We start from the raw sequence: 19,229 nt of genomic DNA on the forward strand, positions 1-19,229 counted from the left end.
GTGAATTGGGCTAATTCTAAATTTTCTTTCAATAATCAAATCCTACGGATAGCCCAATTAGCCCCTTGTGCCTAGAAAAGTGTTTATATCAAACTAATGCACAACAACCTCGCAACCTAAGTTCCAAACTTACTCTAGCAAGCAATTCTATGGATGTAAAAACAAGTATTGAATTGCTCAAAGTAAATGCTCAAAGTAAGTGCTCAAAGTAAATAGAGAGAGAAAGGAATGCGGCGATGTTTTGCCGAGGTATCGGAGAGTCGCCACTCCCCACTAGTCCTCGTTGGAGCACCCGCGCAAGGGTGTAGCTCCTCCTTGATCCGCGCAAGGATCAAGTGCTCTCTACGGGTTGATTCTTCGACACTCCGTCGCGGCGAATCACCCAAAGCCGCTCACAACTTGAGTTGGGTCACCCACAAGCTCCGCCGGGTGAACACCAAACTCCCAATCACCACCAAGCCGTCTAGGTGATGGCGATCACCAAGAGTAACAAGCACGAACTCTCACTTGACCACGCGAAGCCTAATGAGAAGATGGATGCACACTTTGCTACTCTTGATTTGCTAGTGAGGCTACTCTCTTGGATTCTCAAATCAAAAACACCTCACTAGGATCTTGCTCTTCTTGGCACTCACAAACGTGTTTCTCAGCTGTTGGAATGAGCAAAGGATGCTCCACTCACGAGTGGAGCTTCTATTTATAAGGCAGCCTGAAAAACGAACCGTTATGAGCTTCTGCGGGATGACCGGACGCTCCGGTCGTGATGACCGGACGCTCCGGTCAGTTCAACCCGCGAACCAGTAGTAACGAGTCGACCGGACGCTGGCAGGGTCCGGTCAGCACTGACCGGACGCGTCCGGTCGCATAAAACCCTTACTGGAACCTTACTGGACTCGACCGGACGCTGAACTCTCAGGGTCCGGTCAGCACTGACCGGACGCGTCCGGTCACTTTTTCCCAAGTCTGGACCCTTACTGGAGTCGACCGGACGCTGGCCCTCAGCGTCCGGTCACATGACCTTCCAGCGTCCGGTCACACCAGACTTAATCACCTCAGTCAAACGAACTGACCGGACCCTGCGGCCAGCGTCCGGTCGCACCGGAACCAGCGTCCGGTCAGTGTTTGACCCTCCATTCACTTCCAACTTTCGAACATATGTGAATGAAGTTTGCTCCAAACGATCTTAGGCATTCATAGGAGCTACCTAGAGCTAGTTTTAACAAGTGTGCACCACACCTAACTCACTAGACTCAACTAGGTCAAGCTACCCGTTCATACCCCCCTTCATAGTACGGCCAAAGGAAAAACAAAGTCCTAAACTACTCTAAGTGTCTTTCCAACTCCAATCGACACTAAGAACTAGTCATCCTTAACCTTGTCGTCCATCCTTTGAAAACCGAAACGATTTCCATCGTAGGGGCATGACAACCTCGATTGCCCAATCGATCTCCATTACCATGACCTAACTTAACTGCCTCTGCAAAACACACGTTAGTCATAGTAATCTTGTATTGACATTAATCACCGAAATCCAACTAGGGGCCTAGATGCTTTCAGCACTTCGCCAAGAATTCTCTATGACAGACATGGGGCATCTTCACCATTTTATGGGTGGCAGTGTTAAGCGCAGAGGTGATAGTTTATTTCTATCTCAGAGACAGTACATGCTGGACATTCTGGACCACGCCGGTATGAGTCACTGCAAGCCAAGCAGCACTCCTGTGGACACTCACTCCAAGCTTTCTGCTGATGGTGTTTCAGTCGCTGATCCAAGTCAGTATCGCAGTCTTGCCGAGGCTCTTCAGTACCTCACCTTCACCAGACCAGACATTGCGTATGCTGTTCAGCAGGTCTGCCTGTACATGCATGACCCCCGGGAACCTCATTTGAGCGCTCTGAAGCGCATTCTCCGGTACCTTCAAGGTACATTGGATCTCGGTCTACACCTCCACTGGACCTCTCCAGCTGATCTCACTGTTTACACCGATGCAGATTGGGCGGGCTGTCCTGACACACACAAATCCACCTCAGGTTATGCAGTTTTTCTCAGGGACAATCTCATCTCTTGGTCGTCCAAGCGTCAGCCTACATTGTCTCGGTCCAGTGCAGAGGCGGAATATCGAGCAGTCGCGAATGGAGTCGCCGAAGCCTGTTGGTTGCGCCAACTTCTGATAGAGCTTCGCTACCCACTCCGTCGTGCTACAGTGGTCTACTGCGATAATGTCAGCGCCGTTTACCTCTCCACCAACCCGGTTCAGCATCAGCGAACCAAGCATATTGAGATCGACCTGCACTTCGTTAGAGAACGAGTCGCCCTCGGTGAAGTCCACGTCCTGCACGTTCTCACTTGGTCCCAGTACGCCGACATCCGTGTTCACGGAGTTTAGGTCCAGTCTCAATGTTCGCGGTGCTTCCAGTTCAGACTACGGAGGAGTGTTGTAATGTAATATGACGTGTGGGTCTACCTAGCCTCCCACAATGCCTCTATATATATATATATATATATATATATATATATATATATATATATATGTAAACACTAATGTATCGAGTATTCCCTAATCCTACTCTTTCACACGTAGAATCAGAATCGGCCAAAGTCCTAGCTTTGGAGAAAGTCCCACCGATTCCCCAGCCGCCTCACCCTTCGCCTTGTCGCCGTACTCACTGGCGCCCACACCTCCCTGGTCCTTCTCCACACCGGCGCTCACGCCTCCTTCCTCTTCCTCCTTGCTCGAGTGTTGTTGTCTCGCCTCGCTCGAGCGCCCGCACCTTCCTCCTCCTTGCTTGCTCGAGGTTGAAGGATCTGCATATGCTTGGCCACCGGACGCCGGATCTGGACTGACCCCACCGGTACACCATCTCGGAGTAGCACGACCTTTCCCGCCGCCGCCGGAGTTGCTACGCGAGCGACACAGCTTTGACAAAGCCGGACTTGCACTTGCTACCAATGACCGGCTCCTTGAGAAGAAAGGTTCACCGTTGTCTAATGCGCGGACGGCCTCTCTCCTCTTCCTCCTTGGTGAGCCCCACCTTGGCCTCGGCCTCATCTGGCTCTCTCGAACCAAAACGGGAAGTTTTTTCACACTACGCTTCTTCTGAAATCTGGCTTACAGAAAAATCAAGTTTAGAAGAAAAGCTCCTATAAAAAACTGTCCCAAACATGGCCCAAGTGGCGGGGTGACTGAGTGGCAGAGTAATTGAGTAGCTGAGTGACAGAGTGAGTGGCGGAGTGGCTCATTGCTTGAGTGCCCAAGTGATTAGATCGAGTTACCAAGTGTCTGATTGGCCGAGTGATCCAGTAGCCGAGAGACCGAGTGATCGAGGACTGAGTGGCCAAGTGACTAAGTGGCTTGGTGGCTGAGATGATCGAGTCATCGACTGACTAAGTAAAGTGACTAATTGGCTAAGTGGTCGAGTGATTGGGTGATTGAGTTATTGTGTTCGAGCTAGTGACTGGGTGGCCAAGTGACTAAGTGGCCGAATGCCTGAGTGGCTCATTTTCTGAGAAAATTGGTTCCTTGGCCCAAAAAAAAAGTTAGTGAGAGTGGCAAGTGACTAAGTGACCGAGTGTCAGAGTGGTTGAGTGACCAAGTGACTAAGTCAGTGAGTGGCAAGTGACTAATTATTAAGCGGCTGAGTGGCTTAGTGATTGAGTGATCGAGTGACCAAGTGACTAATTGGCCGTGACCCCGTGATTGAGTTACTAAGTGTACAAGTGCGTGAGTGTCTAATTGCTTGAGCGACTGAGTGATCGAGTAACCGAATGGTTGAGTTATGGAGCGACCGAGTGGTTAAGAAAACAGTCATGATATCTCATCAACAAAATAATTTAGAAATCACATCTTACTATAATAATGGACACGCCGATTATCACAACAATAAACATGTGTGTGCCACACGTGCACGACTACTAGTTTTCTCAAAATGTATACGCTGCACACATTTTTTTTTCCATAAATCACCAAAAAATCGTTATTTCCCAATTGTGTACCGATATGTACTAATATAGTGCAGTGCACACACGTATGGAACATAATTTTCCCATTTCATATCTTCACCTCCGTCCCACGTATGTTTGATGGCGATCATTTCTGGCGATGTTTAGCTGAAATCGCTGCCGAAATGAAGCTTGTTACCAAGGACCAATAGACCATTGCTCCTCGGAGGATGATAATGCGTGCAAAGATCAGCAACGCCTGATTCCCCATTCTAGCATACAACGCTCTTGCTACTGCGCGGCCTCGCAATGGGTCCATGAATCCGCAGAGAGACACAACAGACGCCACCACACAGATCGCAGTTGCAGTCATATAAGCCACCGGAGCCAGAGTCACGTACAAGCCTAACGCAAAGGCTGTGCCCAGGCTTGTGACCGAACCAAACGCGAAGAACATGGCTATGTCGAAGGGCCAAATGCGCAACGGGACATCGACGATAGCTGTCCCAGAGTACATGAGGTTGATGGTAGCCATGCCGGCGCAAGCGAACGCCAGCGAGTTGGCGGCGATGAACGCGTCAAAGACGTATCTCCCAGACAGATTTGGCTTGCCATTGTCGCCATAGTCTCCAGGTAGAGTGAAACTTGCAGCAAATGCCACACTTGCCATGAGCACTGAGCCGAGGCCCAGAGTCCGCGTGGAACTTGTCATTTTCTTTGATTCTTCCTTTTCATCCGGTGGCTTAATGTACTGTTCTTCAAAGTGATCCATCCGACGGTTACCGTGCTTAGCATGACAAAACTTTAATGCGCTATTGATCAAGAATCTGGGATTCTGAAAAAGAAAAAACACACACACACACACACACACACACACACACACACACACATATATATATATATATATATATATATATATATATATATATATATATATAGTTCTATATATAGGGAGAGTATATTCAGCAAAATAAGTTATTATGTAGCCATCTCCATTTACGATAATTTTATATACTAATTTACGATAATGTCAATACATATTTACGATAGTTGGATTACTATAACACATGGAGATATTTACCATAACGTTATAGTAAACCACTTAGTAAGGAGTTACTATAATCTCATAAATTAACATAGTAATTATCGTAACTCAAAGGGGCTACAGAATAAGTTATTTTTGTAGCCAGCTACAGGGTAGTAGTTATATATATATATATATATATATATATATATATATATATATATATATGCTATCAGTATTATATTCAGTATGAATATGAATATACTGCTTACCCAAGAACAAAAAGATCCATCACGAATATTACTATCCGACAGGTCTAGAGGAGTTTCCCCATTGTTTAGTTATATTTAAGTTCACCTGCAGGTTCTCCAAGAGTAAGCAAAATATGTCCCGAAACCCAAGTTTTACTGCCAAGTGTAGTGCAGTGTTCCCATCATTGTCCTGCATGTTCCAAATCCACGACAGCGACGGAGTTTTGCAAGCATGCGAGAGGCTACATGCCATCGCTTCTTCTCGACAGCGATGTGAAGGAAAGTTCTTCCTCTCGTGTCACGCAGCCCAGCGATGTTGGGACACTTCTGCAGAAATGTGACAACGGCCTTGTTCGATCCTATGCTGGCAGCAATGTGCACTGGGAATAGCCCCTCGTTATATGACTGAAACATTGGGGCTAGGTTGGCTTGCAGCACCTGTTCGAAAGGCATGCCTGGATGCCAAATACCACTGATCCAAGGGCGGTGGATCCAGTAGTTTACAGCTTTTGGGCGCAGCACTGATGTTGCGAAATGAAGGGGTGTGCTCCCGTTTTCATCCCCTTGTGTTGTCAGGCCAATGTTCCAACGCAGTAGCATTCTTGTCATCTCTGCCAATGACAACACACTTGTTGTTTACTGCCTTCTTCTATTCATTTAGTAGCAGCTAGGTTTAATTTGTAACCAAGCAAACAAGAACCCTACGTAAATATAAACTTAAATTGTATATGATAGTAGTCTATCAATTGGTAAGCTCTAGATTCTGAGTGCCACACTGAATATGGATATCTGTCAGCATGTTTCTAATTAAGAGAACGATTCTTTACGAGAACCTTATTGCACTATAATTACAAGAATATAAGCCTGTAGTTTTCTTGACAGCCAGGAGGTTCGTTTTCCCTTCCTCGGCGCCGGCTGTGGCGCGAGGCGGTGTTGGGCGGCTTCCTATCACATTTTAAGAGGAGAAAGAAAAACGACTTCTCATTACTAGGTTGCACAGAGGAACCGTAATCAAATCTGAGCTTTACCAAATAGGGCCTGAGTCTTGCTTACTCCTTTTCATCACATGTGTAGATTATATAACGTAAAGACATACATAAATTATTATCGTGGGTATTAATAATATAATTTAAAATGTATTTTTAGTGTCATTGGTAGGTGAATCATCTAGAGGACATTTTTCCATGATTGCTAAAATGCAAAAGCGTATATTTATCGCTCATCCATGCTCCTATACTTGACCTCTACATGATGACATGGGATGACACATTACTTTAAGTTTTTTTTTCTATACTGTAGTGATAGAAGTTGCATAGGCTGCTAGGCATACTTTATGGTTACTTATTTCTTCATAACAGACTGTTCTTATAATTAGACGTGGATTCGAGAGGGCATATTTTAGTTTACATATAAAAGTGACAGAAGTGCGTAATTTGTATGCAAATTCAAAGGCTCACTTAAATTGTATATTATAGTGACGAGATGGGTAATTTAGACATCAAGAGGTTACTTAGATTATCTATTATTATGACAAGTGGGTAATTTAAATAAAAATTTAGAGGATTACTTTAATTTTGTTATGTTTTATAATAAGGCAGAGGTGGATATACACTTTATATGTAAGTTTGATAAAATTTTAGAAAACAAAATCGATCAAAAAGCTATTATTATTAGTGGCTATTAGAATTTACCAAATTGATGGCTAGATCTTTCTAATTTTTATGAGTATTTTAATATTTACCATTGTTTTTCTAGTGGGCTCGCAAGGATTAAAGTGGATGCTTAGCAACCGCTAATCAGTAATAATCACTAATAGTAAAATAATTTAATATATCTTTGTATTGTAGTTGATGATATTGAGTCACAGACAATAACTAAGTGTGATCTTTTACTTCAAACTTTTCATAATACTTTGCAACATATAATTATATTAAAGAATTCTCTATCGTTGTGGAGCTGAGTATACAAAACATCGCAGTTTTTTTGCATGGAAAATTAAACCTAATACATGTTGTTTTTTATACTGAAAATGTAAGATAATATCATGTTGCCAAATATCATTTTGTTTCTGTATGAATTTTTTCAAAACTCAACAATACTTTTTAAGCAACACATGTTGACCAATTGAACAATTAAGCATACAGATAAAATCAACAAATTAAATGCATGTATATATCAGTGTTGTACCTTGGCCTCGAAGAACAGCTGCATGCAATGCATTTTGCCCATTAGGTCCAGAATAAGAAAGATTCCTACCACTCATGACATACAGCGACTTGGCAATGTCGAGGCGTTCGAGCAAGACGGCCAGATACAATGGCGACGTGCCTTGTTTAGGAAACAAAGCCAGTTCCGATCGAATCAGCCTCCATGAGAAGGTCGACCGTGGGCTTGCTACCATGCCGGACGGCGTCGTGCAAGGCGGTCTCCTTCCTCCCATTCTCCTTCCTCACGACTTCCTTGAACCTCTCTCCGCTGCCGCCGCCGCCGTCCTCGCCGCCGCTGGCCAGAGCGATGAGACGAGCGACCATTCTGGGCCTCCCAGCTCGGGCAGCACAGTGCAGGGGTGTGTCACCCTTGCCGTTCTGTGCGGCCAGGAGGTAGCTGGCCCGGCGGTAGGCGATGTCAGCGCTCCTCAAGAAGCTGTCGCCGTCTCCACAGGTAGCCAGCACGTGTAGTGCCGTGTCGCCATCGACGGTGACACCCTCCAGAAGCGGCGGTGCAGCAGTAGGAGGCCACGCCGCCGTCATCGTCGCCGTGTGATCGGTGCCTTCTTCGACGTCAGAAGCTTCCTGATGCGGCGCCGCCGGGCTTGAGGTGTCGTCGCCCTCCAGCAGTTCAGTGAATGCTTGGGTTGCCACGGCATCCGCTGGTGGCCCGTAATGATCTTGCCTATTGAGAAGAAAGCTCAGTGCCCTCCAGGAGCCAAAAACATGCTGATGCTAGCAGCAAGGGATTCATGGAACACATCGCGGTGGCTTCAGCTGCCTGGTTACCGAGTTTCTGCTGTTTGCTGAAACGAGCAAACTTGCTATATATATAAGCATTGTAGGGGTGCTAAATGCTTAGTACTCCACTTGCCTCTAGGCTCCACACAAAGCAAAACCACACATTACAAAGTTTATGCTAGGAATTAATGCCCACTCTCGAGCTTATGAGAAAACAAAATCCAAAGAAAAGAATAACCACACCGTCAGGCATACTCAACATAATCTGGGAAGAACGTATTGCATTGTTCCGACTTTGGGTGCATGCAAGATTTCGGCACTTAAGCGGCATATGGTATATATATTACAGTATGTATTTTGGATATAATTTCCTCATTGTTACTAGTCAATTTGTTACAGACAGTCATAAAGTACGGTCGCAAAAAGAAAATACTTCATTATTAGATTGGGAATCCATCTCATATTCCTAGCTTCTTTATTTTGTCCGAATCTTGTGCTTTCTCCTTACTCAGATCTATCGAACTTCTTTTGAGCTGTGTTGGTTCTTATATACACGATAATTAAATTATGTTGCCAATCCATGGGAGGACACAATGCAAAGGACAGATCATTGCATGAAGAGCCTTTTGTTCTTTGTTACTGGCCCCCATCATATTCTTCGGTTGGCTGGTTCGTGAAGAAGTAATACTGGCTGGTTTGTGTGGGAGAAAAATACTGTTCCGGCTGGAAATTTACGATCGTTTACGACAAGCCACAGCCAAACGAACATGCTGGCTTGTGAGTCTTTCCTACACAGATTGGCCTTCTTTTGGAAATGTAAGCTGGAGCCTAAGACACTCCATTTTAGCATCTTAAAACTTTAAACTAGTACTACTGTGATTTGGAATTCATATCGGAGACACATGAAGGTACCATCACATATTCACATGCATGCAGGTTCCTTTTGTTCTTAACTTGCTGTTGCTTGTCCAATTCTTCTGTGCTCTTCATACCTAGACAAATAAACCTCTTATTGCCAACCAAAATTTGGCAGAAATTGAGTTATTCCGCATTGAGGCTGGAATACCCAATGTAGTGCTAATATTCGTTATTATTCTACAAGTTTTATAGTGCCAACATGTTTTTGCAGCTTGTGATATGTATAGATGATGAGAAGATCATATCCAAAGATTTCAGATTGACTTAACCGAAAACACAGAGAAGCACTTAAACCGGCACCATGATAAGGTTACTATTGGGGATTCGGCATCAGATAGCACAATCCCCTTATATTTAATTACATAACCCTCGGAAGTTGTATCTACTTCGTTTGAAGGCGCCGTGGGTTCGTAACCACGCCAAGCATCGTGTTGCTTGACATGGGTCTATGTGTAGATCTTCGGTGGCTTAAGCACTCAAAACACTTAGAGACACGGGAGATTTATGCTTGTTTGGGCCTCTAAGCCCTACATCCAGTACCGGGTGTTCTTTGTATTAGAAATGCTCAATCGAGAGTTCTTACAATGGAGGAATATAGAGAGAGATGTAGGGGGTAGCGCTATGCTTCATCTAGGATTTTCTCAGGGTTGAGTCCCCTAAGTTCTGGTTTTCGGACTGGGATTCAGTCCCTTCTACAGGACCCCATGCCCCCCTTATATACCAAGGAGGGCATGGGGTACAAGGCGATTGGATCTCTACGTAGGGCTTTTTGCCTTGACTTTGGTCTTCTTCATCTTTTGTCTTGGTAGCTGGCATCCGACAAAACCGTAACCACTCCCTGACGTTCCGCTGCATCCTGGCGCTAACCGCCATGTGTTGTCTGCCGCAACGGAGCCTTCCCTAGGTGAGCCATCTCTTAGCTTCTTTGGCACGCTAGGCTTGGTCGGGGCTCCTGTTAGGTTGGGAATCTCCACGTTGTGGCCAAGCCCTCAAGGCCCGAGCGAGGGTGTCTGGCTCTGCCTTTCTTGGCTCGTCCTTCTGATATTGGGGACTTCCTTGAGAGAGGGCCATCTGCGGGTGGCCGAGCCATCCCTTTTCTGCTAGAGGGTGCACGCAAGCACACTCGATGACCTCCGGCTAACTCAGAGCGAGAGTCGGTCGAGGGTTAGTCAGGTCGAGGGTTAGTCAGACTGTCACGTCTTTGATCCGAGGACTTAACATACCCATGTTAGGCTCTCAGCAGCATGACACCTTCGTACGAGAAGCTTCGGAATGATTAACTTTCAGGAAGGAAGCAAAATTTTGTAGAAATTGAGATATTCCACGTTTAGGTTGGAATACCCAATTTAGCGCTAATATTCTTTATTATTCTACAAGTTTTTGTGGTAGACTCGTGTATGTGTCTATACTGTGGGTCTAAAAAAAGGTTTTTTGTGTGTGTTCTTGCCCCTTTGAAGTGCAATTACGATTTTACCCTCATTTTTCTAACTTTGTGATTTTGCCCTTCACTACGAACAAGTCAACGCGATTTTACCCCTAGTCTTTATGAATTTGCTCCTGCTTTGACCGTTGACTAGGGGCAAAACCGCATTAAATTGCTCGTAGTGAAGGGCAAAATCATAGAGTTAGAAAAACGAGAATAAAATCACAATTGCACTTCAAAGTAGGGGCAATAACGCAAGAGACCATTTTCCATCTGCCGTGATAGTTGCTGTTACCATATCCACACCTTCCAGATGAACAGAAAATTTCGACGCTGCACAACAAAGATTGAATATGCAAGCAAAGTTGAACAGCACCACATACAAACATCATATGAACATTGAATATGCACTTTCCTGTAACTAGAATCACACACAGATAACCAGGTTTGCATTTTGCAGCAAACGACCGCCAGTAAGACCTCATCAAGCAGGCTATAAAAACTGCGCTTGCTGAAATGGATGTTCATCACACAAATCTAACCATCAGTTTCTGTAATGTACATCGACCTACCTACACATATGGCAGCATCCATGGACTGTTTGTTAGTATGACATCTGGGTAGCCTTTTTTTTTCATCACCTTCTACTTGCTCTTTTGCTCCTGTAACTGCTAAGAGTCGAGAGCCCCCCTGCGAATACTGACATCTCCGAGGGTGGGGACGAGGGCTGGATTGATGGGAGTGGAGAAAAGAAGCTTGTGTTGTTGTTTGGAAGGTCAAAGTCGTATAAGTCATCCGTAAACATAGCAAATTCAGCATCATCATTTCTGAAGTCCAGTGGCAATGTCATGTCCCTGCTGGATTCAAGCCTTTCAGGCTCCAGCACCACACTGTCGAGGTCTGTCAGTGATTTGATTTGACGCTCCAGAGAAGCAATTGTCTTCTGGCACTCTGCGAGCTTCCCAGCTGCGTTAGCAAGCTCCTTCTCCTACAAAAATGAACATTTTGACTTGAATTCAGTGATGCTAATGGTCTTGTCTGTCCAATTATCCTCCTGAAATGAAATGCTTAAAGTAGTATAAATTCATACGGGTCTATTAGGTTCAGGTGCTATAGAAAGGGAAGAAATTTACCTTCTTAACCTTCAGATCTCCATTCGAGTTTGCGAGCCGCCAGAGCTTTGCATCCCGGCTATCTCTTGACAACTGAGCCTCCAACTTTTGGCATTTCTGTTCGTACTCTTCTGACAGCAATCTCTCCTGCTGGATCTCCCTATGGAGCAAGCTCACCTTGTTTGTCAATTTTATGAGTTCCCTATCTGCTGTTTTAAGTTTATGCTCCATAGCCATCCTATCTGACTGCAAAGTCTCCACATTGGCAGTGAATTCGTCTGTTAACGACATCTGCTCCTTGAGTTTTGCTTCCAATGACTCCACCTTCTGCCTGAGAATTTTGGCATCCTGATGTGCTGACTCCGCTTCTGACTCCAACACCTTCTTTACAGCCTCTAGAGCTTCTAGCTGCATCTGGAGCTCTGCAGAAAATGCCTTCTCCTTTTCCACATCGTGCTCAAGTGCAGTCACCATGTCACACAGTTTTGCAGCTTCCGAGTTCACTAACTGGAGTTGTTCCTCTAATGATTCTTTAGCAGACTCCATAGAACAAGCTCTCTCTGCTTCAATCTTCATCTCTAACTGTGCTGAGAATTCCTCATGAAGTGTCTTCTCCTTCTCTAACTCACTCTGTAGTTGTTTTGTGATCTCTTCCAGTTTCTGTATTTCAGCGTTTGCTGAAGACAGCTGTGCCTCCAAGGATTCTTTAAGAGCCTCAGCAGTTCTTGCTGCTTTAGTTTTCACTTCTATGTTTACTGCAAGCTCTTCACGCAATGCCTTCTCTTTTTCTACCTCATCCTCGAGTGTTTTGACAACATCTCTAAGCTTCCCTGCTTCAGTATTTGCTGAACACAGCTGTGCCTCCAATGATTCTTTAACTGCATCGACAGCTGCTTCAACCTTTATCTGTAACTGTGCTGTTAATTCTTCACGCAATGCCTTCTCCTTTTTTACTTCATTCTCTAGTGCTTTGACAAGGTCACGCAGTTTCCCCATTTCAGTGTTTGCTGAACACAGCTGTGCTTCGAGTTCTTCTTTAGCATTCAACATGGCTTCTGCATTTTCTTTCTGTTGCACAGAAAGCTCTCTCTCAGACTGAACTCTCTCTTCCAGTGATGCCACAGTCAGGCGAAGCTCTGTAGCTTGTACTGACATCAATTCTAACTGTGACTCCAACTCTTTCTGCTCTGCATTTTCCTCCGACGAAGCAACAGCCATAAGTAGTTCCTCAACTTCTACAGATTTGGACTCCAACTGCAACTCCAAAGCCTTCCTCTCAGAGTCCAAACGCTCCACATCTTCCAAAGCAGAAAGTTTGGAGTCATTTGCTGATTCCAACTGCATCTGCATTTCGACCAGCCTGTTCTTTGCTGCCACTAGCGCATCACAGGAAATGTCAAGCTGATTTCTAACCTCCATAAGTGCCATCTCAAGCTCCCTTTTCTCGCTTGCAATTGCTTCAAACTTTTCCTGCAAATCTGCTACCTTGTTTTGCAATTCTTCAGTTTCGACTTTCAAGGAGCTGCTTCTTGCGACAGCCTTGTCAGAATCTGTTTCCATTTCAAAGCTAGAGCTTGTACCGTCTGATTCAGGCAATGCAGCTAACCTTTCCATCTCAAGGAAATCATCCATTATGTCAATCTCAACAGGATTGTTCACAATATTTCTTGAACCATCCTTGCCATTCTTGAACTGATCAAGCTCAGCAATTAAAGCCGATGCCCATGAGTCAGAATTTTGCAGATCATTATCAACACCCACCATATGCTCCCCATGGTCGGACTGGCTGTCAGTCAGTGATTCCATGCAGCAATTGTTTTGTGTAGACCTAGAATTATTGCTCAGTGTTGTTTTCCGTGTTAGATGCTGTAGCCTGCGGCATTCTGCCTCAACCCTGGCAATCTTTTTAACACTTTCCAAGTGTTGTTTACTTGCTGTCTCCGCTGCTTGGTTGCTCAGATCTCTTTCCAACATTAGTATCTTCAGATCCTTGGACTGTACCAGAAGTTTGGCCTTGAGATCTATATTCTCTTTCTCAATTGCCTGAAGCTTGGCCTTAAGGTCCAAGTTCTCTCTCTCAATTGCCTGAAGCCTTTCTTGTAGATCATGCTGTAATAGCATGGAAGATGACGCTTCTGATCTGGTCACTTCCAGCCGCTTTTTTAGCTCTGCGATATGGTTTTGGAGCTCAGGGTTTTCAGACTGCGGCACCAGAGATTTGGAAACTATTTCACGGATTTTGTCCTCTTGTTCTTCCCTTGCCAGCCGCAGTTGCCTGACGCATTCCTTGAGGGCCTCATCTAGGTCGCTGACTTGATCCTGGAGAGAAGCATTCTTCTGACAAGAAGCTTCAAGTAGCCCCTTCAGAGTAGTAACTTCAGCTTCAGCTTGTTCCCAACCTACCAGAAACAAGATTAAGAGAATGGCTACATAGGATGAAAGCAAACTTCTCACAGTCACACATGCATTTTTTGCAACACTCACACATGCAAATTTAAGTTTGCAATTCATTACTAGAAAAAGGATGAAATGGATCTAACTGTACTCTCACAATGACTTTATAGGTTCAATTATAAAAACAAAATATTTTTTGCACTCACTTCGAGAGAATTTATTAAGGAACAAAAAAGTTACCTGCAACAGCCTCTTCTGTGACTTTAGCATGCTGCTTCACCAAGTCCTCTTTTGCTCTGATGGTCGAAAGCGCAGCAGAAAGTTTGTAGTTCAAACTCTCCAAGGTCTCCTTGATCTCTTCATCTCTAACATTGGAGGACACATGTTGTTCTAATGATTGACCATGCTCTGGATTAAAATTGTTCAAATTGACCCCTGCTGCTAGCTTGCCATTCAAGGATCTTGCTGCTCCAGTTTCTTGGCTGTAATCATACTTACTTCCTGAAGAGGCTCCAGGGGATTGAGATTGACCCTGAAATCGCAAAACATTATCTGAGATGGGACTTAAATCTCATGATTCAACTGTTTAACATATATACCAACTCTTTTCATAGAAAAAAGTGAATCATTCATTGCAGCATTCAAACTGTGTCCCAGAGTTTGCACTAGAAGTTATCTATGTCTAGACTAAGTTAAAAATCCTTAGCTGACATACTCGTCACCATTTGAGTGGTCAAATCATTCACTGAATGCAAAGATTTTGATTGTTAACAAAAAATACATTTAATGGGATTGATGTTGCGTAACTTAATACCCTAGGGAAATTTAAGTCAAACTGTCAAATAAATGTCACTTCCGAGACCTAAAATCTATTTACTCAATAATTCATTGTATTCCTTTTGCCAAAGCTAGCTGGCTAAATCATGTGGCCAAAGAAAATTATCAGATGGTACTAATTCCATATGTTCATTGAAAAGAAAAGGTGGCATTCTCATCTGGTAATTCAACAGTTTTAAAGGCGAAGAGAGACAATAGGCTGAAAAATAAGACCGAGTAAAATCTGCATTAATCCCTCAAATGTGTTCATTGCTTATTTTGTATTGGGAAAAAAGTAAAAGAAAAAATTAAGAAGATCCAATAGCTGATCATTTTAGCAAGGGTAACGAAATATGAATTTCTTATAGTTAGAAAACACATGGATCATGACTAAACACTAAGCAGTGTATCAACCAGCCAAATATCAGGGTGAAAGGTAGCAGCAGATCAAGTTTACAGAACTCCCACTTGAGTTAATTAACCTAACTAATAGACAACTACCAATGAGTTCTAGCATCAGTAGAACTAAGGAAATTACCAATGATTACCCAAATATTAGGAAACTTCCTCCCTAGGAAATTCTAGTGTCATACAACTGAAAAGAACTACAATTCTAAAAAAAATTATGGTAAACTCCTAATACATTATCATGAAGTAAAAAAGTAATAGCTGAGACCAAACTGTACTGATGAAATAAAAAAATGTACAGGACACAAATTAAGGCATGGTGCTGAACCTGATCATCAGAGCACTGCTCGGAATGTGACGACACAGACAGAGAGCTGTCACTACCCCCGGGGCTCTTATCCGACGATTTGCGCCTCCAGAGCCAACCCGCACGATCCATAACCATGAACCACTCAAAAGATCAAAAGTGGTTCTTCTGCTTTCTCCCTCTTTGGGGCTATCACCATGTGCAGGTCTGAGAGATCAACACTTGGCATTGGAGAGACAGCTGTGCATCATAAGCAGAGATGTTGATTACTACTATGAATAAAAAAAATGCAGTATAAATTATCACTTGAGAAAAAATGATAACAAATTATGAAAAATGCAGTTCTAACTTGTATAACAGAAACTGTGAAAGGTAGACTATTGGAATTAAATATTAGTAGGATGATGGTCCAAAGGCAGATAGCAGCTGATCCTTCTCTATCAGAATATTTTGTGAACTAAAACTAACACGTTGATACAACATAAGCATCCAAATTCCGTGGTCCGGATAGAATGAGGCTAAACAAATACTAGTATGCGTGCTCCACACATCTGTTGAGGAAGAGAAGGACGTCTCGCCTAGGATGATTCAACTTGGAAAAGAAAAACAGGAGAAAAAAAATTGGTCCCCGTCAACATGTGCAGCAAACCACCGGCTCCTTTCTTTAGCAAAACTTGGCAGCATTTTCATACACACTGACACTGCTTATCATCAACACGAAACCCGACCACGGCAGAGTAGAATCTCAGGGAAAACAGGCGACGCACCTCCCCCCCCCCCCAAAAAAAATGCAATGGCCAGAACTCCCAAGGACCAAAAATATATCACCGAAGAACACCAAAGAAGTAAAACAATTTGCAGGCATTGCTGTAAAAGTAGTATTAGAAACATTAAATTTTTCTCAAGTACACCCCTGTCGCATCAGAGCAATAGTGGCAACAAAAGGTTAGTACTCGCGAAGAGCTCACAAGTACAATTAGTAGGGAAAAAAACATAATAAACTTGTGGCCACCGACTACTCCCGTTCCCCAGCTGAAGAGGGAGGCAGCAGAGAAATCAAAATCCACCGGCGGCGAACATAGAGGGAGGCGCGAATGAAGGCAAAATCATTGAGCACATGGCACAGTCTGAAATCAATCACCTACTAAACCCCCGAGAGGAATCCGCCGCCAATCGATTCAAAATCCCATCTTTCCCGGAGCCGAACCCAACTTCAGCGGAGAAACCGAGCGAGCGACGGAGAGAGAGAAAGAAAACGCGGGGGCGCTTGAGGAAACCGAAACCCCATGGAGGAGGAGCAGTACTAGATACGGAGTAATAAGTACTAGTACAGCATAGCGAGCGAGCAAGAAGCAAGGACGATTGGGGGAGGACGGAGGGGAGAAGCCATGAATGGCGGCATTGATATTCATAGATAGGAGTACCTGGGCGGAATTAAACGGGTGCACGGAGAATGCCGCGCATCACAAGAGCGAACGCACAAGGACACACCCTCGCTCGCTCGTTCTCCGTGAGAGAACTGAACTCAACTCACGAACTCAGTGCCTCCCTCTTTCTCTCTCCTCTACCTCCGTATCTCCGCTTTAGGTCAGTAGGACAGCGCGGCGCAGGTGGGATCGGAAAAGCGGCATTGCCCGATGCCCGGCCAGCTCACTGCCTGCTCACAGGACGGGAGAAGAGAGAGGGGAGAAGGGGAGGAGAGCGCAAGGAACAAGCAAAGGCGGACAAGCGCCCAAGAACACGAGCTGGGGAAGGGGAAAAAGGTGAAAGGGACTACTAGTTACTAGCGGGCACCACCGCACCGCACCGCACCTGCGGCTCTCCTCTCTCGCCATGTGAGGGGGTGGAGTGGAGTCCACAGGCAGCACAGCGGCACAGCTGAGCGAGCGGCTGCAGGTACGGCGGGGCCGGTGGGGGAGCTCTGCTCGGCTTGGAATCGGATCTCCTTCCTCCCTCCTCGAATGCTCTCGGGCCTCGAGGCGACTGGAGTGGAGACGTGGAGCGGCGTTGCGCGCGTGCGATGGTGCATCGGAGCGAGCGATAAATGCGAGGATCCAAAGCCGCCCCCTTTTCTCCCCCGCATCCGAAATGAGCCAAGAAAAGAGAAAAATGAAGTGGAGCACTACTAGTAGTACCAGTACTAGCAGTAGTACGTACCGTAGATACGGTCGGAATACTAGGCGGCGCCATTGGCGTCTTCCTCCTCCTGCTCCGTGCTCGCTCTGCTCAGCGCTCCTGCTCCTGTTCCTTCCCTTCCCGCGCGGGGGCCTCAAATCCACAAGCAAAGCAAACCAGCAGGCCACCTGCTGCTGTGTGCTTTCCTCTCGGTCCCCCCTTCTCCCTCTCCCGGACTCCTAGCTCAGGCGCTCAGCTGCCTCAACAGTCGACTGCATTGAGTTGAGTACAGTTGCAGACTGGTGGTTCTGCTAGGAATCGGATTAGCAAGCAACAGTAGTGCATTGTTACTAACCACTGCTGCCTGCATTAGTCGTTAAAGATTCGCCTGATTGCGAGATGCAGCGACGGGTTAACTTACGGGACGCGGGGATTCCTGTCCAAAATTCTTTTGGCATGACATGTTCTGCTTTCTCTGGGCTTTATTTTTATTCTTTTTATTGGAGACGTAACGTAAGCTTTTGTTTTGTTTATCTTTGAGACGAGACGTGTAAGCCTTGTGTTGTGTAGATGAGCGTTGAGACTTTGGAGCGCAGGCTGCACCGCCGCAGGCAGGCGCGGAAACAGGCACTGAGCGGAGGATCCGTCGGTCGGTCGGTCGCCACGGCCAACGGACGGGCAGAGCCTGCAGTGGCACGGGAACAGGGAACGCAACCCGTAACGGCAACGGAACGAGAACGGCCAGCAGTGGCCCCCATTTTATTTATTTTTTATTCGAAAGCCAACAACAGCACCATTTCCGAGAATCAGAACGTAGGCAGGGCGTATAAGCGGTGGGGAATATATGATTTTAAGGACCCGTTTAGATGCGAAAAATTTTAGCTTTGGGTTAGTGTAGCATTTTCTTTTGTATTTGACAAAAATTGTCCAATTATGGACTATTTAGGCTTAAAAGATTCGTCTCGCCAATTACGGGTAAACTGTGCAATTAGTTATTCTTTTTACCTACATTTAATGCTCCATGCATGTGCCGTAAGATTTGATGTGACGGGAATCTTGAAAATTTTTAGATTTTGGGTGGGATCTAAACAGGGCCTAACTTTAGGCATGCCATAAAAAAACATTTCATATATAATTTGATAAATCTATTTTAACAATTCAGTAACAATTGTAAATTTTACAACGTGATTTGGTATACATAACTAAGTAACATGATAAGGCTTAAATTCAAGGATTAAGTTAAAACCATCTTGTAGATACAATATAAATAGTTCAAAAGTCATATCGATAGTTTAAATATAGACATAAAAGAGTACCAGAGGCTTACCATGCAATTTTTTCAGGCTATTTTATTCGACGCTTTCCAAGAAATATGAATGTCTTACTATATCTTTTTCATCAACCACATCAACCACCGATCTTCCACCACTAGTTCAACCTGATCAAGTGGAGGATTAGAAGGTTCAACTAGCTATGAATGTTACCAAATAGCTATGAATGTAGAAAATAATTTTCTAAAAAACACGAAGAGCAAAGATTAAAATTTACCTAACCAAAATAGTGAATCAAGACG

The 19,229-nt window shown here is 44.7% G+C and overlaps 2 protein-coding genes and 1 pseudogene across 4 annotated transcripts; 1 reads left to right on the forward strand and 2 right to left on the reverse strand.

Moving 5' to 3' along the window:
• Positions 1-1,586: 1,586 nt before the first annotated feature.
• On the forward strand, positions 1,587-2,387 carry LOC136503204 (uncharacterized mitochondrial protein AtMg00810-like). The gene has a single exon (XM_066498356.1). It carries the CDS (start codon positions 1,587-1,589, stop codon positions 2,385-2,387), a length of 801 nt encoding a protein of 266 aa, XP_066354453.1.
• A 1,701-nt stretch (positions 2,388-4,088) lies between these two features.
• LOC136503206 (protein ACCELERATED CELL DEATH 6-like) lies at positions 4,089-8,185 on the reverse strand (annotated as a pseudogene).
• Positions 8,186-10,878: 2,693 nt separating this feature from the next.
• Positions 10,879-18,108, reverse strand: LOC136505425 (filament-like plant protein 3). 3 transcript variants are annotated; one of them, XM_066500580.1, is made up of 6 exons: positions 18,012-18,108; positions 17,699-17,928; positions 15,563-15,781; positions 14,251-14,542; positions 11,638-14,015; positions 10,879-11,492 (listed from the first exon to the last, which is right to left on the reverse strand). In XM_066500580.1, the coding sequence occupies exons 3-6, from the start codon at positions 15,677-15,679 to the stop codon at positions 11,142-11,144; spliced, it is 3,138 nt and encodes a 1,045-aa protein (XP_066356677.1). In that variant the 5' UTR covers positions 15,680-15,781; positions 17,699-17,928; positions 18,012-18,108; the 3' UTR covers positions 10,879-11,141. The 3 variants fall into 3 exon arrangements, with proteins under 3 accessions (XP_066356677.1, XP_066356679.1, XP_066356678.1); XM_066500582.1 differs by lacking the exons at positions 17,699-17,928; positions 18,012-18,108 and adding an exon at positions 17,354-17,595; XM_066500581.1 differs by lacking the exons at positions 17,699-17,928; positions 18,012-18,108 and adding an exon at positions 16,966-17,287.
• Between the last annotated feature and the right edge of the window lie 1,121 nt (positions 18,109-19,229).

This window comes from Miscanthus floridulus, chromosome 14, assembly GCF_019320115.1.
Source record: "Miscanthus floridulus cultivar M001 chromosome 14, ASM1932011v1, whole genome shotgun sequence".
In the NCBI taxonomy this organism is placed as follows: Eukaryota; Viridiplantae; Streptophyta; class Magnoliopsida; order Poales; family Poaceae; genus Miscanthus; species Miscanthus floridulus.